The sequence below is a fragment of the Quercus robur genome, chromosome 5, assembly GCF_932294415.1.
Source record: "Quercus robur chromosome 5, dhQueRobu3.1, whole genome shotgun sequence".
Lineage (NCBI taxonomy): Eukaryota > Viridiplantae > Streptophyta > Magnoliopsida > Fagales > Fagaceae > Quercus > Quercus robur.
In genome coordinates this window covers 7,006,058-7,029,601 of record NC_065538.1, presented here as the reverse complement: position 1 = coordinate 7,029,601, position 23,544 = coordinate 7,006,058, and the positions used below count along the sequence as shown (strand labels likewise).

Here is a 23,544-nt window from a genome sequence, read left to right as displayed (position 1 = left end):
TTTTTTTTTTGGCATAGAACTTGCACAAATGAAATTGGATGAGCTTGTGGAAGATGTTATGAATTTGGACATTAACAAAGAATCTATGGATGGTAATTATGGTCATAGTCAGGATTAGTCTACTGTTTGCTCAAATTCTTTCAATATTGATACTTAGCATTTGGCGAGTTCCAAGGATATTATATTTTTGTTGAGCTATGTTATTTTATTTTTGTTAAACTTTGTTATTTTGAATTTGGGTTGAAGTGTATGCACTTCTTTTGGAGTGTAAAAAACTTATTTCTAGATGAATGTTATATTTTTGTTGAACTATATTGTTTTGAATGTGGGTTGAGGACTTGAAGTGTATGCACTGCTTTTTGGGATGTAAAAAAAATTATTTATAGATGGATGTTATATTTAATATTATGCAGGTTGAAATAAGTTGTGTTACATTCGTGTCAACCCAACACGACTTGTTTATTAAACGTGTCAAATGGGTTGGGTCAGGTCAACCCGCTTTATTAACAGGTCGGGTTAGGGTTGAAGGATCATGACACGATTATTAAATGGGTCGGGTTAGGGTTGAGCCATTTAGTCGAATACCCCTACCTCGACACGACATGAACCCGACACGCTAACCCGAATTGACAACCCTATTTGTGGGGATAATTGTAGTAATTTTTTATTAGAAAACTGATTTGAATGCATTTGAATGGCGGCTGGAAGGCTTGGTAGTGGACTAGTAGATTTATAATTATACATGGAATTTGAATTTTATTGTTTTGGATTTTTATCTATTTCTAATGAATTTAATTTAAAATTTTACTTATATACCCCATTTATTATTTTTAAGGAATAATGATAATCCAATAGAGTAGGGGTGTTTTAGTCAATTAATTAAATTGATAAACAGCTTTCTCTATCATCATTTTAATAGTAATAGACAAGATAAATTATCTATATAAAAAAAACAAGTAATAAATAAGATAAATAAGATAAATATCCTAGTTATCTTATTTCTCACTTAAATCGGCAAGGTCAAATCTTTAGATCTCGCTGATTTGAGATCTCAGTATGAGATCGGAGATTCTCATATCTATCTACTTTTTCTCTCATTTGAGATTTCAAATCTATTTTCTATCTTTCTCTTTATGGTTGAGTTGTGTAAAATTTCAGTTTTTTTTTTTTTTTTTTTTGTTAGTGATCGGGGCAACCAACCATATTATATCAATGAAAACCACCACTGATGTTTGCATTTTTAGGATTTTAACAATGTTGGAGTGGCTCAAAAACCTCTTCAAACACATGCTACATCGGATTGTGTTCAACCCTAGGTTCACTAAACAACAACTTAATCGTTCTTATAAACTTTTCGTCTACTTATTATTGAATGCGAGACTGTATTGTTTAAATTGTTGATGATATAAAAAAAAATTCAATCCATTAATTTCAAATTTGATAAATATAATTTTAAGAACTCCATAATAGGGTTACCTTAAGATGATCTTAATTCGAATTAGAGTTTGGAAACCTCTCAATTATAAGGGAAAAGTTAATAGATGCCTTAGAGATATTGGTTTAGGAGATAATTTTTAGAAAATTTTTATGGTGAAAGAAAAAGAAAATAATTTTTCACAATAATAATAATAATAGAAGAAGAAAGTTTAGCCACAAAATTGGTTATAACCTAAGGTAACAACCTTACTCAATATCATTAATATTACTACATATTTTAAAAATTTAACCGTTGGATTGTATGTTCTTTACGCTCTTAATACATATGTCAAATTTTGTGACAATCGAATATTATTTATTATATAAACTATAAGATTATATTTTATACATAATTTTAAACTACAAAAACTTGCAGCTTAAACAATTTATTGATAACATAACTATTAATTTTTAATTTTCTAGAAATTTTGCTAGCATGAAGAATATAAGGAAAAAAAAATATAATCTAATAATAAATTTATTAAAAGTCACCATCAATTAAAAGGTATTAAGTAATATTATCATTGCTAAACTTTGTCTGTATTCTGTAATAATAATTACAAAAATAATAAAGGGATGTTTGCTTATCAAGCCAAGTATTGGGCTTTTCCTATATAGCCTTTCCCGAATAGTAACTACTAACTGCCTAAAACAAACCGACAAAAATCAGAGCGAGGCAAAGAAAAATAGAGAGAATCGTAAACGCACAGCGCATTTTAGCATCAACTGGGAAACATGAGCTTCCTCTTTGGCAACCGAAAAACCCCAGCTGGTATATATATATAAATCCTCTTACTTTTAATTTCTCTCTTTCGTTTTTCTTTCTATGAGTTTTCACTTTGTTGAGCCAAATCAGATAAAAATAAACCTTTAAATTCTCACTCAGGAAACATATAGCTAGGGTTTTAGTTGTTTCCAATTTAGTTTCAGTACCATGCAATTGAATTAGTAAATTCAAGCAATTTTATTTGAATATACAATTTTAATGGCTGTTTCCTGTTAGATTATGAATTTTTATATATGGTTGATCAACTGGGTCTTTTTTTTTTTTTGGGTGATTGTTGTGGGCATGTTTGAAATTAGACCCATTTGTCTCAAAAGCTTAGAAAGTGGACCCATGATGAATATTAAGGGAATTTTCACCTCATTGTGTGTTTTTGGTGATATAAGGAAAGATAAGGTTCAGAATGAGGAAATTTGGAGAGCGATTAATGTACTGAGGAGGAAGGGTGAGTTGATTCAAGTCTAGGAAAAAAAATGTAGGAAAACATATAATAACATTAATTGAAGTATTGAAAAAAAAACTTTGTTGATTAAGGATGTGACATAGAGTATGATTTTGAATAGGATGGAATGACAGAAAAGAATACGTCTGGGATGAAGGCTTTGCTGTTGTGAGAGAGAGAGAGAGAGAGAGAGAGAGAGAGAGAGTTATACAATTGTCACATTGTTTGAAGTGGCTAATTTGTTAAGGAAATAAAATAAAACTTGTGTGGAGGCCTTATTTTGTGTTTTTGGTCATTTTTTAAGAAATTATCTAATGTAGCAGGTGTCTTTCAACTGTCTTACATATGTTTGGGACCTGCACCTATGAATCTCATGTGTATGCGAAAGAATGTTGCATACACCTATTTACATGAAGAGGTATCTTTTCATGTGTTTATGAGAGGGTGTATGAAACAGTCCTCTCATGTACATGTGGGGTTCATGAATGTGGGTCTAATGCATATATGAGAGGGGGCATGACATACATAATTTCTATTACATGAGATAACGCCTTGGCAATTTTGGGCGTTTGTGTAGTTGTTGATGTAATAGTTAACCATCTAGGGCTTTGAGGAAAATCTCGAGCTTGTTGTGAAGTGAAAAATGTTTGAACTTGTGTGCAGAGCTTCTGCGGGAAAATAAGAGGATGATAGACAAGTCTATCCGAGAAATAGAAAGAGAAAGGCAAGGATTACAGACACAAGAGAAAAAGCTGATTGTAGAGATAAAGAAAAACGCTAAACAAGGACAGATGGTAAGCCTGATTGTTTTGGCAATTCGTTTGTTATTGTGTTGATTTTTGTCGGTGGGTTGATTAAAACTCTCTCAAAATTACCTATAAAAACAAAAAAATCTCTCAAATTTGATGAAAGGTCAAGCAGAACAGAAAATGTGGCCATAGTATTGATACACATCAAGGATTTTCAGTGCCCATTTCTGCTATTTGGCATGGAACTCTTGTGCATGTAATGTGATGTGAATTAAAGTTTTGGTTTTTGTTCAGGGCAATAGTTATGTGTAAAGAGTGGTAATGTTGCTACTACTTTTTTTATTTATTTAAGTGAGCTGAGGCAGTTTTGTTTGATCTGTTATTTCTGCTGTTAGGTTCTATTAATGAATCCACGGATATATGAAGATGTATTTACATGTTGGTGCTACAGGGTTCAGTGTTTTGCAAGCTTTATTTTCTAATTAAAGTTGCAGTAATGGGATGAAAATTGTACTTATATGACCAAAACGCATCCTAAGATTGGATTATCTTTATTTAAGGGGGCTGTGAGAGTAATGGCTAAAGACCTTATTAGAACACGGCATCAGGTGGAAAAGTTTTATAAGCTTAAATCACAACTCCAGGGCGTGTCATTGAGAATTCAGGTACAATTTGAATCTTTACCCTCTTCTTTGTGCATCTTTTTTATAACTGAGAAGTTGTTATCTACATCCTTACATGTTTGCATTTCAGATGGGAAGTATAGCATACTGTGATAGGGTGTTTTAAAATATATATATATATATATATATAATTTAATGTGTATGCAATTCATGTCTATGTAAATCACATATATTTTTGCTCCATCCCTCATATTATAAATGTTTTGGAAATGGAGTGCATCACTCTCTCTTGGATCAGTAATATATCATTTTGGTTGTAAAGGTTTATGTGCTTTATCATTGATGCATTTGCATAATTTGGGTTGAATTGGTGTTCACATTTAGCCTAGATACCAAAATTTTGCAGTATCTTCCCTGCAAAGAACTTACTTTGTAATAGCATTAACTGTGTGGTTGAATAATTTCAAGATATGAAGAAAAATCAGCATTTTGGTTGGAGAACTTCATTCAGATCTTGTTTTGTTAGGAGAACTACAGATGATAGTATCTCAGAGACTTAGAGTTATATTATATTGCATCTACAAAAGGCTTTAACATTTTTCGAGACATTTTTTGGGTGATTTGAGGAACATTTAGATTTTAGTTTGCTTCTAGTTGATTGGGGAACCAAAAAATATTTGGGGGGATGGGGGTTTGTTCGGGTGTCTTTGATCTGTTTCATGGATTCTGGCATATACTCTTTTTATTCATATTTTATTACCATCCCCCAAAACACTTGTCTCTCTCTCTCTCTCTCATGGCCACCCCTCCTGTTTCTCTTTCATCTCTATCTCATCAATGTCGAAGCCATCTCATTGGTATGACAAAATACCTCCAACCTACCCTACTTCCGACAAGCCCTGCGTGAGTTTTCTGTGCCCTGAAGGGGGGGCAGGGCACCCATAATCTGATCCCACCCCTCATTGCCATCCCTATCACATACTAAGCTATTCTGTATTATAGAGATTTTGAAGCTATTATAATGTTAAAAGATTGATTGCAGACTCTTAAATCAACTCAATCGATGGGAGAGGCCATGAAAGGTGTAACCAAGGCAATGGGTCAGATGAATAGGCAGATGAACCTGCCCTCACTGCAGAAGATAATGCTAGAGTTTGAGAGGCAGAATGAAAAGATGGAACTGACGACTGAGGTGATGGGAGATGCCATTGATGATGCTTTGGAAGGGGATGAAGAAGAGGAAGAAACAGAAGAGCTTGTGAATCAGGTGCTTGATGAGATTGGAATTGATGTCAATTCAGAGGTACGTCCATTGCTTAGTGTCTCTTACATGTGAAACAATATTTAGCTTATCCAAAATGAGACAAATTTCCTTGGTTTAATTAGATTGTCAGCCTGGGGAAATCTAGATTGAGAACAATAATACTAATAACTATGTTTGTTTAATATGCAGCTTATGAATGCACCCTCATCTTCTGTCGCTGCACCAGCTGCAACGAACAGGGTTGCCCAAGCTGAATCATTGGGAAATGAAGACACTGGGATTGATAATGATTTACAGGCAAGGTTGGATAATTTAAGAAAAATGTAAATCTGGGGTAGGTAAGAAGAAGCTTCACTTAGGAAAGATGTTAATAATCAGCTTTGTAACATTGAATCAATGTTTGAAGTACATATCACATCATGGTGTTTTCTGGGCTTTTCCCCCCTTAATTAAATATCTATGTTTAATGCTTATGATGAAATTTCCATTTTATGCTTTACATCTCTGGTGTAGGAATATTACATTAGAGCACTCGCATTAGTCATTAGTCAATCTAAAATAGCTTTAGGGCAAAATTTTGCCCAATCAACCCCCAAAATCACCAACATCAGCTTATGCAAAATTGTGTAAAACGAACAACCATAGGAATATGCATGGGTGCTGTAGATGTTAAATTTAATTTTTTTGTAGATTCTTTCTCTTACCTCTCATCGGATTCTCTCTCTCTCTCTCTCTCTCTCTCTCTCATCTTCTATATTACCACAACTGACACTCTCAACAAATACACCTCAAACCCATCCAAATCCAAGTTCTGACTTAGTGGTTTAGTCGTCAAAGGCTCTGTGGCTCACCCCCCTTCCTCTACCGACATGGAATTTGTCGTCATCGACATCCTTGTCAAGTGCAGAGGCGCAAATTGAGAAGAAGAAGAAGTTGGAGAGATGTGAGGATGTTGTGGTGGCTTAGGTGGGAGCCCAAGGGGTTGTAGAGAAATGGGTATGGTTCAAAACTTGATCTTTTTATTTTATTTTTTATTTTTTATGGGTGTTTGATATTTAAGGTATAGTTCAAATGGGGTAATGGGTTTTGGTTAATTCGATTGGTGGAGGTTGTATTTGGTTGAAATTTAGGTGAGAGAAAGAGGAGATGGTTTTGATCAATTGAGGCTTCTGAAGAGTTTAATTTTGTCGTTGTAATGCTGGTGCAGATCTCATCTTGCTGTGCTTGGTGTTGTTTTGTTTGTCGTGAGTGGTTTTAGTGGGTGGGTGGATACTGGGTAGAGAGTTGATGTTGATGTTGGGAGGAAGGAGGAGATAGTTGTATTTGGGGTTTGATTTGTGGGTTTGGTTTGGTTGTGGTTTTGTGTTTGAGTTGTTTGTTTGCTTAAAAAACAAAGTAACCAAAAAAAAAAAGGGACAAAAATAATAATAAAAAAGTAAAAAAAATTATTATTTAAATAAAATAGAATGTAGAATAGATAATCTAGTGTGGATATTTTTGTAAAGTGGTGGTGTAAAATAGAAAAAAGTATATTTTTATGCTAAAATAGACATGAATTTTTGTATGAGATAAAGCGAAGATTCTTATATCATTCAGGGTTGTAGGAACCATAAGAACAAAATTTGGAAGTAAACGAGAGAAAAGAAACAAGGAGAAAAATGAGGTTTAGATGGTAATGGTAATCGTGACATCCGGGGAGTTCTGTTTTGATTTCACTGCCCCATTTTGAGTACTCAGTCTGTCAATGGGAGTGCGGCAGAGTGGGCAGTCAGGTGCGGCAGAGCGGGCAGTCAGAATGAGAATAGAACCACATGTCAATGCAAGGTGCATGGAAAGAGTGCTTGCATCGTGGAAGTTGACTCATATTCATCATCTTCAAAGCTAGTCAAGAACACCACACATTCAGTTTCAGAAGCTGCTTCTATGTTTTCAGGCCCTTTCTTATACTTGAATGTGGAAACCAGAAAGGGATTCATTCTCAAAGAATCAAAGGTCTTCTCCTTAACTGGTTCGCCTGTTGTAGGTGGATCTAGTAAGTGTTTGTAAGCACACAATCAAACTTAGCAATGTAGTAAAATTTGAATGCAATGATCATTGATACAATGACCACAATCCCATAGTAGATTGAGCGCATGATTTGTTGTTTACACCAAATTGGAGGGCTGAAAGAACTTGGAAGACTTTAAACATGCAGGCTGCACTGCAGGCTTGAAAGTGGTAGATGTTTACAAAAAAGTTACAAGTTGAATGACCAATCCAATTAGCACAATGATGTGTAGTAAATGATGGACATGGACTTGGTGTTAATACAAATTCATGAGGATTGAAAGTAAAAGGGTTTAGTAAGTTGTAATTTTATATTCAGTCTAGAAAATGGCATGAGGTTTATAATGGTGGTTATCATATGTGGAAGTGAATCACTATTTCTAGTGTTCTGTAATCTTTGTAGCTATAAAAGAATGTCCAAACCGCATAGACAGGAGAATTTAAGTAGATAAAAGGATAAGAATTCAAGATTAAGGCCAAGAAGTAACAACATACTTATTTGAACTTTTATGTAATGGTCCTAATGGACACAACTTGTGTTAAGTGGCCAGTTTTATTGGACACGTGTCCACATCCTAATGTATCCAGTGGAACTAGTCACTAGACACAAGCTCTTCCCTCGTACAATCTTCATTGTGATGTCATGATCCGGTAACATTACATTGTTTGTTCTACAACGAGTAACTTCTGCTATACAACAAATACTATAGAATGGGTTTACCAAAAAAAAAAAAAAAAAAAAAAAAAAAAAACTAAAGAATGGTACAATTGAACAACAAAATTACAACAACTAAGATCAAATAGAAGATAATGGCTACTAAAGAATGGTGAGACCATAACGTAAGTGACAATTGGGAGAAAGCAACATGAATCAAAAGAACTATTTTTTTCTTTTCAAACTCCAAGAGCTGGAATTGTCGCAGCCTTTTCTACTCCCCATTATAGTGTGAGCATCCATGAACAAAAATCTTTTAAAAAAAATGACAAATATTAAGAAAAGTATTACAAAGTAGAAACTCCAAAATTTAAAAAAAAAAAAAAAAATCATTTAATAGGTTGAGATACAAGTTTCCAAAATTAACTTTATTTACTTAAACTCCAGCAAAATAAGGCCTAAGGGTATTCAATTTATAAATAAAGTAAAAGGTAAGTTATGAAATTTATTTATTGATTTTTCAAAGAGGAATTTGGGACATCCCAAAATGAAATAGAGGATTAACAATTTGGGAAGGAGGGAATAAATAATTACAATGAATTTATGTGTGTAAAGCAATGAATTATTGGCAAAGTATTTTTTTTTTTAATGTTTATTTTGCAGCTAATAATTGAATGTACCCAACTAGCTAAGTTGCTGTAGTAACTAAATAAATGCCCTTAGGATGCTATATTTGTTTTAGAATATTTTATTTAGCTTTTTGTTGAAAGTGTATGGGGGAAAATGGGCTTTTGCCATTATTTTGTAAAAAATCTAGCACAATGTCCATTTTTTGAAACTATTAAGCACCGTATTCCTGTATTTAAAACTCGATTTTAACAAAATCGAGTTCCATATAAAACTCGATATTCTCAAAATCGAGTTAAATTTAAATTTTTAATTGAAACTCAACTTTAGCAAAGTCAAGTTTCACTTAATTTTTTTTTAAAAAAATTAAGTGACAAAATATGCATAGAAATGTCAAGTTCCACCTGTAACTCGATTTTTTTAAAATCGAGTTTCAAAATAGGGACACAGTGTTTAATAGTTTCAAAACAGAGACATTGTGCTAGATTTTTTACAAAATAAGGGCAAAAGCCCATTTTCCCCGAAAGTGTACTAATATACTTGTATTTTGAAAAAATGAGAAAATGTAAAAAAAAAAAAAAATCTAAGTTTTAAAAAGCTGTACATAAAAGTTAAAAGAAAAAAAGGAACTGACTTATAATTCAATGCTAAATGGACACTCGGTCATTCTCCATAACCCTCATATTGCAACCACAAATAGTAGTTGAGTTGAGTTTGTTCCATCAAATCTATATAATATCTAAAAGTTGAAGCTAAAAATTTATTGTTGCTAAATTCCAGTTGAGCCATATCAGTGTAGCATTTCAATCCATTTTGGTCCATTCAGTCTATTCGGTCCACTTTAGTCCATTTAGATTTAATTTGGTCCAATTCGGTCAATTTCTCATTTCAAAACCATCTATTTATTTATTTTTCTTCAAATAGACAGCTTAGCATCACTTATTGTTTTTCCTCCAAAAAAAAAAAAAAAAAAATCACTTATTGTTAAGTTCTAAAACACTGCCAATATATGAACAATTTTCTTGATAAAAACCATACAACATGAATTGGTTTGCCTCGCCACAAAGATCTAGCTAGGATAAATTGGTTTCTATTGATTTCATACTGTCAATGGAAATCTGTTTGTTACAACTTATAACACTTGATGCTACAAAATGCTTGATTATAAAAACTGCATTACATAATCAAGTTTTAATGTCAAGTATACATATATAGATGATATATTTTTGTTAATCTAAAAGCATTAAAAAGAATTACTATATGAATAGTGCATAAAAAATTATTGATAGAGTTGTATATAATAAATCTTAAATTTTTTTTTTTGAGAGAAATATGATGTAATTTAGCATAAGTAAACAGAACGAGATGGGGTATATAATAAATCTTAATATGATGTAGTTTTTTTTGGAGAGAAATATGATGTAATTTAGCATAAGTAAACAAAAGGACATGGGTTGTGTTGATGGGTCAATTGACAGGATCGAGTGGGTCATGGATTGGGAAGGGTGGTGTTTTTTTTTTTTGGGGGGGGGGGGGGGGGGGGTCGTCCGTACAAAAAATTACTGCTACATTCATACTAAGTACAATAGTTAAAATAATATTTTATACACAATTCAATATACAATTTGAGTACTTTATAGCTCAACATGATCATGTGCTACAAAAAATGTATTTGTTCATTGTAATTTGTGAATGTCTAATTAATTTAAGTTAGTGATATATAGTTATATTTAACTAAACTCATTATACGTGCTTTGCGTGTGCAGTGAGGATCCTTTTTTTTTATTATTATTATTTAATTTTGGACTTAGTGAAATAATGTTTAAAAGTAAGACGAGGCTCTTTTTTATTTTTTATTTTTTATTTTGGGTTTAGTAAAATAATGTTTAAAAGTGAGATAGAGAAAGTGTTATAACATTTAGGATATTTTTGTAAGTGAGAGTTGATAATAGTCTGAAAGCCTAAAAATTAAGAACTTTTTAAAAACTAGTAAATTACTATTTTAACCGGTTTGTGTTTTTAAATTTAAAACTATTTAACTAAAAAATAGGGTTAATTTTGAGAGTTTAAGAATTTGTGTCAGGATATTTTAATATGCAAAATGATAAAACCCAAATAGGAAATCTAACCCAAACAAATAATCTTGTTATTAATAGTATAGATAAATTATTAGTGATATAATTTTAGACTTTCTTATAGAATAAAATTAATACTAATCAATTGTTATGGATAAGAATTGTTATTCAACTGAAAAACAAACTCATGCTGGTTGTGATATGGTGATATCTTAGAAATTCGAATTACAAAAGAGTCCTATAGTTGGAGGTAAGATAAATGATAGCATTAGCCATTAGAAATAGAATCATTTGTAAATCAAATCCCTTTCATTTGGTAAATTCAAACTCTCTTATCTGCATATGGAATATTTCCTATGTTAATAAATAGCCAACAAGGCAACAACAACAACTGTGTACCATTTAGACTAGAAAAATTCAAATCCATTTACACTTGTATCAGTAGGAAAATACTAAAGGCACAAACTAGTTTATAAGCTTTTTTACAAATCGTTGATGTAGATGTAGTCAGTGGCGACTCCAGGAAATATTTTCAGGGTGTTCCTCAATAAGCATATATTACACAATCTAATAAAAAGAAAATTTTATATATTGACAACAACAACAATCAAAAAATACACAAATACATAGAATTTACAATTGCTTTCTACGAGTTTTCATATTTTGAAATCGTTGCATAATAGTCTCATTATCAATGCTACAAGCTACATATTTTTCAATATACACAATCAAGCAATCATTCATCCATTGATCTCCCATTCGATTGCGCAGTTCATTCTTTACATATTTCATTACTGAAAAACTTCTTTCTACTGTTGCGGTAGCAACTGGAAGGGTCAAAGCTAGCTTCACTAGCAAATAGACTAATGGATAAGTCTCGTGTTTTCTTGTGCTCACTAACTTTTCAGCAAGTTCACTAACTCCTTGAAGCTCTAAAAAGAAGTCATTGCTGCGCATATCAAAAATATAATTTTGCAGTTGAGAGTCAAGTGCCAAAATATCTGTCCCAAGAAAATCAGAGGGATAGAACTTAGCTAGACGTATCAACTTTTCCTTATCGAAAGCCACAAATGAATTACTTGGATTCAAGCAAGCCATACAAAGTAGCAAATCAGTATTCGCCTCAGAAAAACGGTTGTTAAGCTCTTGAAGTTGCATATCTATGACTGTGTAGAATAGCTCAACACGATAATGATGTAAATTTGTATTTTGTTGGGTGTTGCGTCGCGGCCTCCCACTAACTACAAATATCGCTTCCATGTCCAAGATAGGAATATCATGTGAGGTACAAAATAAAGATACTTCAGCCAATAAAGATGCCCATCCATCATCTCTCATCACTTGCAACCGTTGCTTAGACACTTTAACAAGATCCATAGCATTTACTATATCTTGATTTTTTTTTTGTAATGCTATTGACAACTCATTTGTGATCCCTAAAATATTTTTCATCAAGTGTAGAGCAAAGACAAATTCAAAAGAAAGAATTGACCTTATAATAGATCGAGCTTCAACTTTTTGGTCGGAGAGGCCATCTTCTTCAATAATCTCTAGTACATCAACAACAGCAGAGAACATCAAAATCAAACTGAGAATGGTCCCATAATATGATCCCCAACGTGTATCACCAGGACGTTTAAGATTTGTCTCTTGATTCAAACCTTGCCCACTTCTACGTACACCATTCTCTAAATCTTCTTTAATCTTGGCAAATTGTGTATCTCGAAGAGCATCTCGTCTCTTACAAGAGCCTCCAACAACAGTTACTAAATTACTAACCACATAAAAAAATTCAGCAATGTTAATGTGATTTTTAGCAACAGCAACAAGTGTCAATTGAAGTTGATGAGCAAAACAATGGACATAAAATGCTGACTTGTTCTCTTTCAAAATTAAAGTTTTGAGACCATTGATATCACCTTGCATATTACTAGCCCCGTCATAACCTTGCCCACGTAGGTTCGATAAACTCAAATTATGTTCACAAAGTAAACATTCAATAGCATGCTTGAGTGACAAAGCGGTAGTACTTGCTACATGTACAATACCAAGGAATCGCTCTATAATAATTCCTTCTTTGTTCACATAACGAAGAATGAGGGCCATTTGTTCTTTCACTGAGATATCACGTGACTCATCAACTAATATTGAAAAGAACCCATTGTCGAGATCCTTGATGATGGCTTTGGATGTTTCACGTGCAATTGCATTCACAATATCTTTTTGAATGTCAGGGTGGGTAAGCTTGCAATTTTTCGAAGCTTTTTGCAACACTTCATTGATAGATTCATTGTGATCCCCCAAAAATTGTACAAGCTCAAGGAAATTTCCTTTATCACTTGAACCTTGAGATTCATCGTGACCACGAAAAGCTAATCCTCGGCATAAAAGGAATCTTATGCAATCAACTATTGCATTTAATTGAATCCGATAGTCAATTTTATCTTGATTTGATTGCTTAACAAAAACACTTTGAATGTGTTGCTTTTCATTCAACAAATCATTACCCTTCTTGACAGCTTGGTAATGAGCACTATTAACTCCTCCAACATGGGAATTTAACTTATCTTTCTGATTCCAAAGTTTGAATCCCTTTGTTACAAAAGTGTCACCTCCCCCTTGCTTACCAACATCTTGTCCAAATAGGTAGCAATAAAAACAGAATACTGCATCTTTGTCTATACTATATTCCAACCAGCATCTATCTTTATACCATTTGGATAAAAATCGACGGGGCTTTCCAGAAAAAAAAGATATAGGGTAATCATCACTGTGTAAAACAGGTTGACAAGGGCCTTTTGTTAAATAATATCTTCTTATTTCATCATGATGATTAGGATGATAAGATGAGATTTTTTCTCGTAGCCCAGGATCTGAAGGAAGATTCTCTAAGTTAAAGTCAACACGAATTCGCTTAGAAGATGAAGATGAATCTTGTGCAGGAGCTGAATCTTGGGTACATGGTTTTCTTATCAAATATTTGTCCATAATTCTAGCAAAAGAATAAACAAAAAACTATAAGTTTATTTGAAATATTAATAAAATTATTAATTATTGTTGTTTAGTTGTTTTATTAATTTGTTTGTTTTTTATAAACTATAATTTGTTACATTATTGTTTCATTAATTATAAAATTATTAATTATTATTTAGCCTAACATAATTTAATTTATTTGTCTTTTATAATGCATTGATTAATTATACTGTTTTAATTATTATTGTTTAGCGTAACAATAAACTATATTACTTTAATTTATTTGTTATTAATTATATTACTTTAATTTGTTATATTGTTTAGCTCTTTGTCCACATTACACTAAAAGAGCTAAACATTATACATCTCATGTGCAGCATAATAAAAGCAGTGTAATGTGCAACACATTACACTGCTTTAATTATCATTTACTACCCGGCCCCATGTGCCCACTGCCTATCAGCCCATTTATCCCTACCCCACTCAACAGATAAGCACAAATCATCCCCCAATCACAACCTGCCAATCAGAAAATTTCACAATCACAATACATATTACTAATCAGCAACACACTGAGTCACTGCCCAACAGACAAAAGCAACGAATAAAGAATAAAGCTATAAGATAAAGCCAAAAAAACAGACAAAAAAACAAAATAAAGTTAAAAGTAAAGATTGGTTCCCAAAAAAAAAAAAAAAAAATAGAAAGAAAGAGTAAAGATTCGGCACAGCCAGCCAATCAGATTATTCCAGTTCAAATTTCAAAAGAGAGAGAGAGAGTTAATGACTTAAAGACTATAATAAGAAGAGAGAGAGGCATCAGACTTTAGAATTTCATCATTTCATGGTTTTCATTTCAGTGAGAGAGAGAGAGAGAGAGAGAGAGAGTCAGAGAGAAAAAGGGGGAGAAATACCTTGAGGCCGACTGGCGACGGGCAAGCGACGACGGCGGAACAGCTGTGACGGTGAGACCGTTCTGATCTACGACGACGGGCCAGCGACGAGCGACGACGGCGGGCGACGAGCGACGACGACTAGACGAGGAGCGGCGGAGGTCACGGAGCGAGCTGCGCCTGCGAGCAGTGGCGGCGCCACCGTGGGTTTGGTTTGCTCTGGGTTTGGGGTTTCTTTTTTGCTCTGTATTTTGTTTCTCTTTTGCTCTGTATTTGGTTTCTTTTTTTTTTTTTGATAAACGCCTCTGTATTGCAGTGTTGGGTAATGGGGTTTGATTTGTTTTTGCTTTGTATAGAGTATAGACTGTCTTGATCTCTGCCAACGACGTGACCGTGGTTTGATTTCTGATTTGCTCTGTTTTTTTTTTTTTTTTTTTTTTTTTTTTTTTTTTTTTTTTCTTTTGGGTGAGAATTCATGGGTTTTGATTATGTTGGGCTTTCCGGGTTTGCCGTGGGCAGTGGGCTTGGTTCTGTTAACAAATTTTTTTTTTTTTTTTTTTTTTTTTTTTTTTTTTTTTTTTTTTCAGATTTTAGTTCAAAAATTTTTTTTTTGGGTTTTTTTTTTTTGTTGGCTTGAAAGTAGGACAGATAAATTTTTTTTTTTAATTATTTAATTTGAGGGTATTCCTAATTTTTTGATTCAGGGTGTTCCTAATTTTGGGATGAGGGTGTTCCTAGCATAGATTAAATATAAATTTTTTTTTTTTTTTTTAATTTTTTTCAGGTCATGGTGTTCCTGGGAACACCCTGACCTGTACGTGGCGCCGCCACTGGATGTAGTAGGTGATTATTGGTAAGTAAAAAGATAATGTTAGTAGTGGGTTTAGACGAGAACCAATAAAAATGTCACATCAATAATTTGTAAAATATTGTAAAATAGTTTGTCCTTGTAGTATTAATAATATACATATATGAAAAAATTTTAGCTGGGAATGAGGGGGCCAGAAGCATCTAGTTTCTTTGAAAAGGTTAAAATTGTTGGAATTACTCTTAAATGGCTGTATCTACCAAGTTCCTGCGCTTGCTTGTCTTTTTAAATTATAAAAAGTGAATTGAACAGGTTTTTTAATGGAGTATTAAATTCAATTATATGTCTTTTGGTTAATTCCAAGAGTGCTCTTTATAAGTTTAAATGAGCTTTCTGTTGTACCTATCAAAGCAGAAAATCACACAAACAGCGAAATTTGGATCATAAAGGGTTGCAGCCTCAATTCCAATATGGTAACAAACACAAGCCAAATTCTCATCCTCAGTCCTTAAATCAAGGAGTTGAATTACCAAAGATAAAGCATGACAGATTGCCTCCCAAATCCAAATATCAAGCCCAAGGGCTAACTTTGTTCTCTGCAATTTCCTTTGGAATACATTCTGCATTTACTCTAGAATTTTTCCATGTACAAATTGCTTTCTATATATGATGTAAATCTGTTGTTATATAAGGAAATAGAGCATGGAGTGTTGACTATTCTCAAATATTTTTTCGTCCTAAGAAGCATACAGAGAGCAGTAAAAAACAACAACCTTAAGGCTCTCACCTTTGAGAGGCAGAATTCCAATCATGTTCATGGTGGTGGCAATGATTTTTGCACAGAAGATCAAAGTCCACAAAGGGGTTTTATACCAACTACTATAGATCTCCAAGAAGGTGAAACATGTGCTGGTCTTGAAGTTGATGAAACACTTGGCAATAAAGAAGAGGTTAATGGTATTTGCATTGAAGAATATAGTTCCCAAAGTTCATAGGTTAATTTTAATAGCAAGTTTATCTTGGTACATACTAATTTTGATGGAGGAGATGTGTTGAGGAGCAAAGATGATGAGTTTCATCAGGCACGAAGTTACAATTCTTGTAATGAGAAGGGTAGGGTTGTGTCAAATTCCGGATCATCTAACCATGGTAGTGTAGCTCATCCTAGTGACCATGACAAAGACAACGATGTGCTTGTTCCTGAAGAATCTTCCTTTTGCAACTCTCCTTTGGAAGGCAAGTTAGATACAACCAAGGAAAAAGCATTTTTTGAACAAATATCTCTATGCAACAGTAGGTGTAATGAAACACGTTTGGTGGAAGAAAAGGAGACACCTGATGATGGATTTGATCCATTAGTTGCTGATGACGATGGGGATGTTAATCCCATGGATCAAAGAATTTTAATTAGTGAACGAGAAATGATCAAGGAGACTGATGAATACAAGCGAGCAATGGAAGAAGAATGGGCATCAAGGCAGCAACAGTTACATATTCAGGTTCTCTTCTACATTAATTCAATATAAGATGATATAATCTCTTGTATCTAACAGAGATACATGGTGCCACATCATTTAAAATTTTAAATACCCTAACTATAAAATTGATCCATTTGAATGGAGATGATCCTTTCATGTAGTTGCATGATTGAAAACTTTTTCCCAAGGTATTCTTTCGGTATCCTCAACTGGTTTTGTAGAAAATTTCTATCAAATATGTAGAAATTTAAAACCTATGATCCAGGATAACATCTAATCATTTTATATGATGTGAGCAGCAATTTCAGTTAGTGGCTGTATCTTCCTTCACTTACCTCTCTACAAGCAGCTGTTGTTTACTATTATCTTCTTGTATAGCATATGTGGTGTTCCTTTTTAGTGTGTACTGTTATCTTGGATTGCTTGATCTGCACATTCAGATTCATTGTATCAAGCTTAAGCTGTTATTAGGAAGTAGACCAACAATGTATGAAGCTCACAAACACACTAAAGATAAAAAATTGTGGTTACATCACATTTTAAGCTCTATAGTTTAAGGGCAATTTTAAGTTGAAACTCACACTTTCTGAAGTTTCAAATTTTTTGCCGTGCATTGGAAAGATATTAATACTTAATATGCTTAATGTTGATAAGAACTGATTTTGTTAAATGTACTTAATAAACAAAATTGTTTTTTGGACTTTATATGACTGTGCTAATACAGGCAGAGGAGGCATAGAGGCTGTGTAAGAGAAGAAGAGATGAAAGGTGTTTGACGGACTTGCAGAGAAGGCAAAAGCAATCGTGGAAGAAGTGAGAGAGACCTAAAAGAAGTTTTATTTAATATTCTGTCTTCTAGATGTATTATTGTAAGAACTGAACGCAATAATTGTGTTACATGTCTAAATTGTACAAGGTCCTTAAATACAGGCTTTAAAGCCTAGGTATTATAGTACCGAAATACAATACAAAAGATAGATATAGTATGCGCATGCTAGTACAGTGGTAAGAGAACATTGAATTTGGCTAGATAGGACAATGGATTTGAGCCTTTGGATCATTATATGTCCTAACATATGTATCTTCATTTTGCAAGGCAACTTTACCTTAGTCATCTTTGATTAACTCTGCCTCATATTTTGTGTGTGTTGTATTTGTTGTTTATATATTTCCTTCAAAAGTTTAGCAAGACATGACTTACAAGTTTCCATTATTACTCATATATATATATATATATATATATTTTTCCATCAGTTAATGATGCCAAATCAAGGATTTTACTCCCTCAATTCAAAGAGATTTTATTAGTGAACGAGAAAAGCACAAGGAGACTGATGAATACAAGAGAGCAATAGAAGAAGAATGGGCATCCAGGCTGCGACAGTTACAAATTCAGGTATAATTCAGAAGCATGGTTATGATTTGCTTTTTGTCTTTCAGTAATTGGAAAGCAGTCCCAAAGGCTTAAGCTGTTATAAAGTGGACCAACAATGTATCAGTCTCCCAAACATACTAAATATACAAAATTGTGTCATACTACATTTTAAACTCTATATGTATAGTGTGGTTCAAACTTAAACCTTACACTTTCAAAGTGTTCTTCCCCCCTTTTCTCTCTGCATTGGAAATATGTTAATTAATAGACTAAATGTTGATATGAGCGGATTTCATTAAATGCTCTTAATAATTAATTTCCTTTGTCTGAGACTGAAATAGTTTTTTCTTTTACAGGCAGAAGAGGAAAAGAGGCTACGTAGGAGAAAAAGAGATGAAGGGCATTTGGTGGATATGCAGAGGAGGCAAAAGCAACGTGTGGAGGAAGTGAGAAAGACCCAGAAGAAGGTTCAGATTAAATATTAACACATCTAAATTGTACATAGGGGACTTTATATAAGCTTAAAAACCGAGGTCTAATGGTATGGAAATACAATACAAAGTATAGGTGTAATGCAAGGTGTAGTATGCATGCTAATACAGTGGTATTAGAATATTGAATGATTCTCAAAAAAACATAGAATATCAGAATATTGAATCTAGACATGCAAGACATGAAGATAGTGATAATATATTTTAACAATTGTATCTTCATTTTGCAAGGCTACTTTCCCATAGTCAGCTTTGGTTTAGCTCTTAAATCCAATTTTGTGTCTTTGTGCTGTATTTGCCTGTTGTTTATATATTTCCTTCTCAAACTTTTGCAAGACATGACTTAAAGTTTCCAACATTGCTCGTTTACTAACTACTATGTTTTTCCCCCATCTGCTAAATGATGGCAAATCAAGGATGAGGAAAATATGAACTTGAAAGAGCAACTTCGTGTTGAAATAAGGAAGGAGTTTGATAAATTGGAAACCTCGGATATGGCCACATTGCTTCGGGGCTTAGGAATCAAACTTGGAGGTGATTCTAATCCCCTGCCACATGAGGTTAGTTGGAAATATATATATATATATATATACACACACATACATACTATATATATATACACACACATACATATATAGATATATAGATATCATACATACAAAAAGGCTAATGTAATTATGCTTGATTTTCCAACAAAAAAAGGCATAGGTAATGGAATCACATATTTAATGGAACCTTCTAAGGGGTAGTAAAATTTTACTAACTAAACCTTCAAAATTGATGTGTCAACTTTTAAATACAGAAAAAAAATTATAACAATAATAATAATTAAGAAACTTATTGATTATGTTGTTGACATGGTCACCAATTACATTTATTATCATGTTAGTTTGTAAATCTTTAGTAGCAAAATTGATAGTACACTTTCATGTTGCAAAAAATAATGGAACTAGAATCCATTGTAAGTATTATAGGAGTCTATGCATTTTTCTACACCAATAGAACAAAAATGACTACAACACTTGTATAGGAATTTGGCGTATTTGAATTGTATGGGTTTGAGTTTGGTTTAATTCTCATTATATATGCCACAGCTACAACTTATTACATAAAACTTTTCCTGTTCTTTAATATTAATTATTTCTTAATTTCAGGTGCAAACAGCTTACAAACAGGCCGTGTTAAAATTTCATCCAGACCGGGCATCAAAAACTGACATTTGCCAGTAGGTTGAAGCTGAGGAAAAATTTAAGCTTATTTCCCGGACAAAGAGAAATTTTTAGCAACTTCATGTCACTGAATGCATGCTGATGGAATGGTTTTTATTTTGTTTAGGGGTTTTGAATTTTCTCTGGATATTTAGTTGTCTTTTGTTGTGTTTGTCTCAAATTACATGATTTTCTGTCACATTGTCTTTGATGGAATGTTTTCCTCCCGAGCAAGCTCTCACCAAATTGGTGGGAAATGAGTATATATCTGAAGCAGTCGTAATTTTCTCTTCTTAGTCTGGAAATTATCGTACTACATGAAATGCTTGTTTCTCCTTGTGGTGCCTATTGCTTAGATCATTTAGCATGCATGAAACTTTAAAATTGAACCCCCTCCCCCTTTATTAGTGATGGAGAAATAACTATGTATACACCTAGTGTGCTATGTTTCCCTCTCATATAAAAGTGGAATTCATATACAGACTTACGAGTCTATAAAAACCACACTCTTATGTGAGAGGAAGATATATAGTAATACATTTCATCGTATGTAATGAAAAATTTCACACCACCTAACATTAAGTTTGATTGCAACAAACCTAAAATAGTTACCACTGGCTAAACCAACAAATAATCTCACATATGTCAAACAACTAGTCATTTTACCTACAGCAAAAAGTCCTCTGCGCAGGGTCTTCACCTTATCCTGCTATCACCCTTAGAATACAACAAAACATGGAAATAGTTTAGTTTGCTGAATTATATTATGAAAAGAAAACATTATTATATCATTAGATATGCTCCTTTGGTCACATATCCACTAACTAACTACTAATTATCTTCACAACCCTGCAAATGCATTCACTAGTGGCTGATGTATTGGGATATTCACAACCCTGCAAATGCATTCACTAGTGGCTGATGTATTGGGATAAGAGGCTTTTGCAACAACAACAAATAAACTTTAGTTCAATAGTTTTGAGGTCCACTATGAATCCTTAACAAATTAGTTAAGATCAGTCACATATATAAGGTCCAATAATTTTTACTACTTTTACTGAAGTTATATATTTACTATTATTTTGTCTTACTCCATTTTTGATATTTTGGGTTAGCGAGGCTTTTGTTGCTGGTAGAAAATTCTGATAACTGATTCTATGTGGATAACCATGGAGAACAAGTAATGGTGCACAAAGTATGACCCACCCAGTTACAATAATAACAGGCGGGATATTTTTGATAAGTAACAACAGGTTGGATATTACCCATATGCAATAGCTAGTAGCTACTAAAAGGTTTGCAAGCATAAAATTGGCTATTGAATTTTCTACATATTCTTTCTCAAAAAAGAATTTTCTACAAATCAATTTAAAATTGTTGGCTAAAGCACAAAAGCTTTGAGTTCATTCATCTCTTTTCTCAACAGTGCGAAAGAAATACATGTGATGTAACTGTTATGGGGCATGATGAAAAGAAAGCAATGAACATGGATAAAGGCAGCAATACATAAATTCAGTTTGTACTGCCCAAGTAGTTATATATATATATATATATATATATATATATTTATATAATGAATAAATTTAGAAAATTAAGTACACACGATGGAGCAAGATAGCAAAACAAATTATGGCACTTGAAATAACTAATTGTATCATCATTGCCAATAGTCTCAACAGATTATAGACCAAGATCATGAGAAATTATAAGGTCTTCATGGTGGATAAGTGATGTGGTCTACTATTCCACTTAAAGATTCTTACTTTAAAATTATTGAGTTAATTTTTTTTTTTTTTAACAAAATTTGATGACTGACTTAGCAATTTTAAACAAATGAGAATTTTTTAGTGGAGTGGTGGACAAGTGATGTAGTTCATCAGAGGACTGTATAATTTCTCCAAGATCATGTAATTCATCTAGTAGGAGGTTTCGGTATGGCTTGAATTTAGGAATTGGTGTTGGCCAGCATGGCAGCACGAATGGGAACACCCTATCCAATTGATTGCCTGACCCCCAACGTGACCGCCAAAACAGTTCAAAGTTCTCATTCTTGATTTTGTAAGAAGATATGGCCGAGTCTGTCTTGTATTTGGTGTTGAAAATCGAAAAATACCATTCATTATCATCAACTGGACTGAAAGTTACTTCAAATTCAAATCCATGTTCGAACACTTGTGCTGGCAGATCAACAAGATCACTAAGATTATCAATCCTGTGCTCCAATTGCCATTCACCTTTGTAATAATCCCTAAGTGTCCAAACCCTCAATATATCAACTTCCTCATACACAGATACCATTAGACACCCTTGACACACTCCAAAGCTAGGATCACATTCCATGTCAAAGTGCTTTTCATTAGGCAGATGAATGAAACCAAAGCAGTCAGAATTATTGCACAGATCATATGAAATAAAGCCATACCTAGGGTCTAACCAATGCTGAATTCCATTGCATATTGTGGAAGAAGAAGAACAACGGTTAAAATCAAAGGTAAAAAAACGTTGGCACGACACGACTTTCTTAAACCATTGTCCTGTCTCTGACGAAAATATATTAACATTTATTAGATTACTATAATCCAATTCATGTTTGTTAATAAACACAACCTTGCACCAAGTATTACTTCTGAACTGTGCTCCCTCTTTGTCATAGTAATAATCAGACATAAACCCTACAAGGGTTTCATTACTCTCAGCCTTATACCAAGAGCAAAGACGAGGAAGTTGAACCCATTGCATTGTTTGAGGATTACATACGAAGAACATGTTCTTATCACCATTTGAGCATAAAACTAACCCATTACAAAACCCCAATAAACAAACAGGTTGTACAGGAAGGAACTTGAAAGAGAAACCTCTGGATTTGAATACTTTTTCCACAGAAGTAACAAGAATGTCACGACGATGTTCTTTGTAATATTTAATGTGATGAAGCCAACCATCTTTCTTGGGCCGTTTGCTTTGTGAAATCAAAGAGAAGTGTGAGAGCGAGTTGTGTGGTTTATAGTTTACGTACCAGTTGATGAAGTCAGGACTGGAAATCAAAGATTGCCAATGCTTGGACACACACTTGCATTGATGAACACGCTTCAAAGAAAGCCTACAGAGTATTTCAACCAACACTTCTTCTATGAGGTTGTCAATGTGACAAACCTCGGCAAGCCTAGTGCCATCATGGCCTTCCTGAATTATCTGGCTACCCAACTCCAAGGCATCCATGGAGGACAAAAGGACGGCTTTTAGTTTTAGGGTTTCTTTTTTTTTTGGTTTCTAGGGTTTTATTATCACGCGGCCTTGTTTGTTACTTTGTTTCTATTTACTATCGGATTTAATTCTTTAGAGGGGTTATATATGTATTATTCCAATTTATTAGGAGAATTATGGTGTATTATTAAAAAAAAAAGAATATAATTTTTTAAATGCTCTATAGAATATATTCATAAAAAATATTTTTGAGAAATTTCTTTTCGAATTCTTCTGCCTATTTGGTTTTGCTTTCTTTTCCTTGTTGGGTTTTGCTTAATTGTTGTCTTGGTGCGTCAATTTCTAACCTTGAATAAAAGAAAAAAATGTTTTTT

General features: G+C 33.2%; 2 protein-coding genes across 2 annotated transcripts; one reads left to right on the top strand and one right to left on the bottom strand.

Annotated features, from left to right (window-relative positions):
* Nucleotides 1-2,096: 2,096 nt before the first annotated feature.
* On the top strand, nucleotides 2,097-5,811 carry LOC126724977 (vacuolar protein sorting-associated protein 2 homolog 1-like). Its single transcript, XM_050429439.1, has 5 exons — nucleotides 2,097-2,248; nucleotides 3,366-3,496; nucleotides 4,012-4,116; nucleotides 5,117-5,377; nucleotides 5,528-5,811. Exons 1-5 carry the CDS (start codon nucleotides 2,212-2,214, stop codon nucleotides 5,663-5,665), a joined length of 672 nt encoding a protein of 223 aa, XP_050285396.1. The 5' UTR covers nucleotides 2,097-2,211; the 3' UTR covers nucleotides 5,666-5,811.
* Nucleotides 5,812-7,152: 1,341 nt separating this feature from the next.
* LOC126727733 (uncharacterized) lies at nucleotides 7,153-13,729 on the bottom strand. The gene is made up of 3 exons (XM_050433653.1): nucleotides 12,212-13,729; nucleotides 11,545-12,094; nucleotides 7,153-7,367 (listed from the first exon to the last, which is right to left on the bottom strand). Exons 1-3 carry the CDS (start codon nucleotides 13,727-13,729, stop codon nucleotides 7,153-7,155), a joined length of 2,283 nt encoding a protein of 760 aa, XP_050289610.1.
* Nucleotides 13,730-23,544: the final 9,815 nt, after the last annotated feature.

Coding starts and splice junctions, on each gene's coding strand:
- LOC126724977 (XM_050429439.1), top strand. CDS start 2,212: ATGAGCTTCCTCTTTGGCAACCGAAAAACCCCAGCTG. Junction 3,497..4,011: donor ACGCTAAACAAGGACAGATG/GTAAGCCTGATT, acceptor TCTTTATTTAAG/GGGGCTGTGAGAGTAATGGC. Junction 4,117..5,116: donor GCGTGTCATTGAGAATTCAG/GTACAATTTGAA, acceptor GATTGATTGCAG/ACTCTTAAATCAACTCAATC.
- LOC126727733 (XM_050433653.1), bottom strand. CDS start 13,729: ATGGACAAATATTTGATAAGAAAACCATGTACCCAAGATTCAGCTCCT. Junction 12,095..12,211: donor CAATTCTTTCTTTTGAATTT/GTCTTTGCTCTA, acceptor AAAGTGTCTAAG/CAACGGTTGCAAGTGATGAG. Junction 7,368..11,544: donor TACCGCAACAGTAGAAAGAA/GTTTTTCAGTAA, acceptor AACACTTACTAG/ATCCACCTACAACAGGCGAA.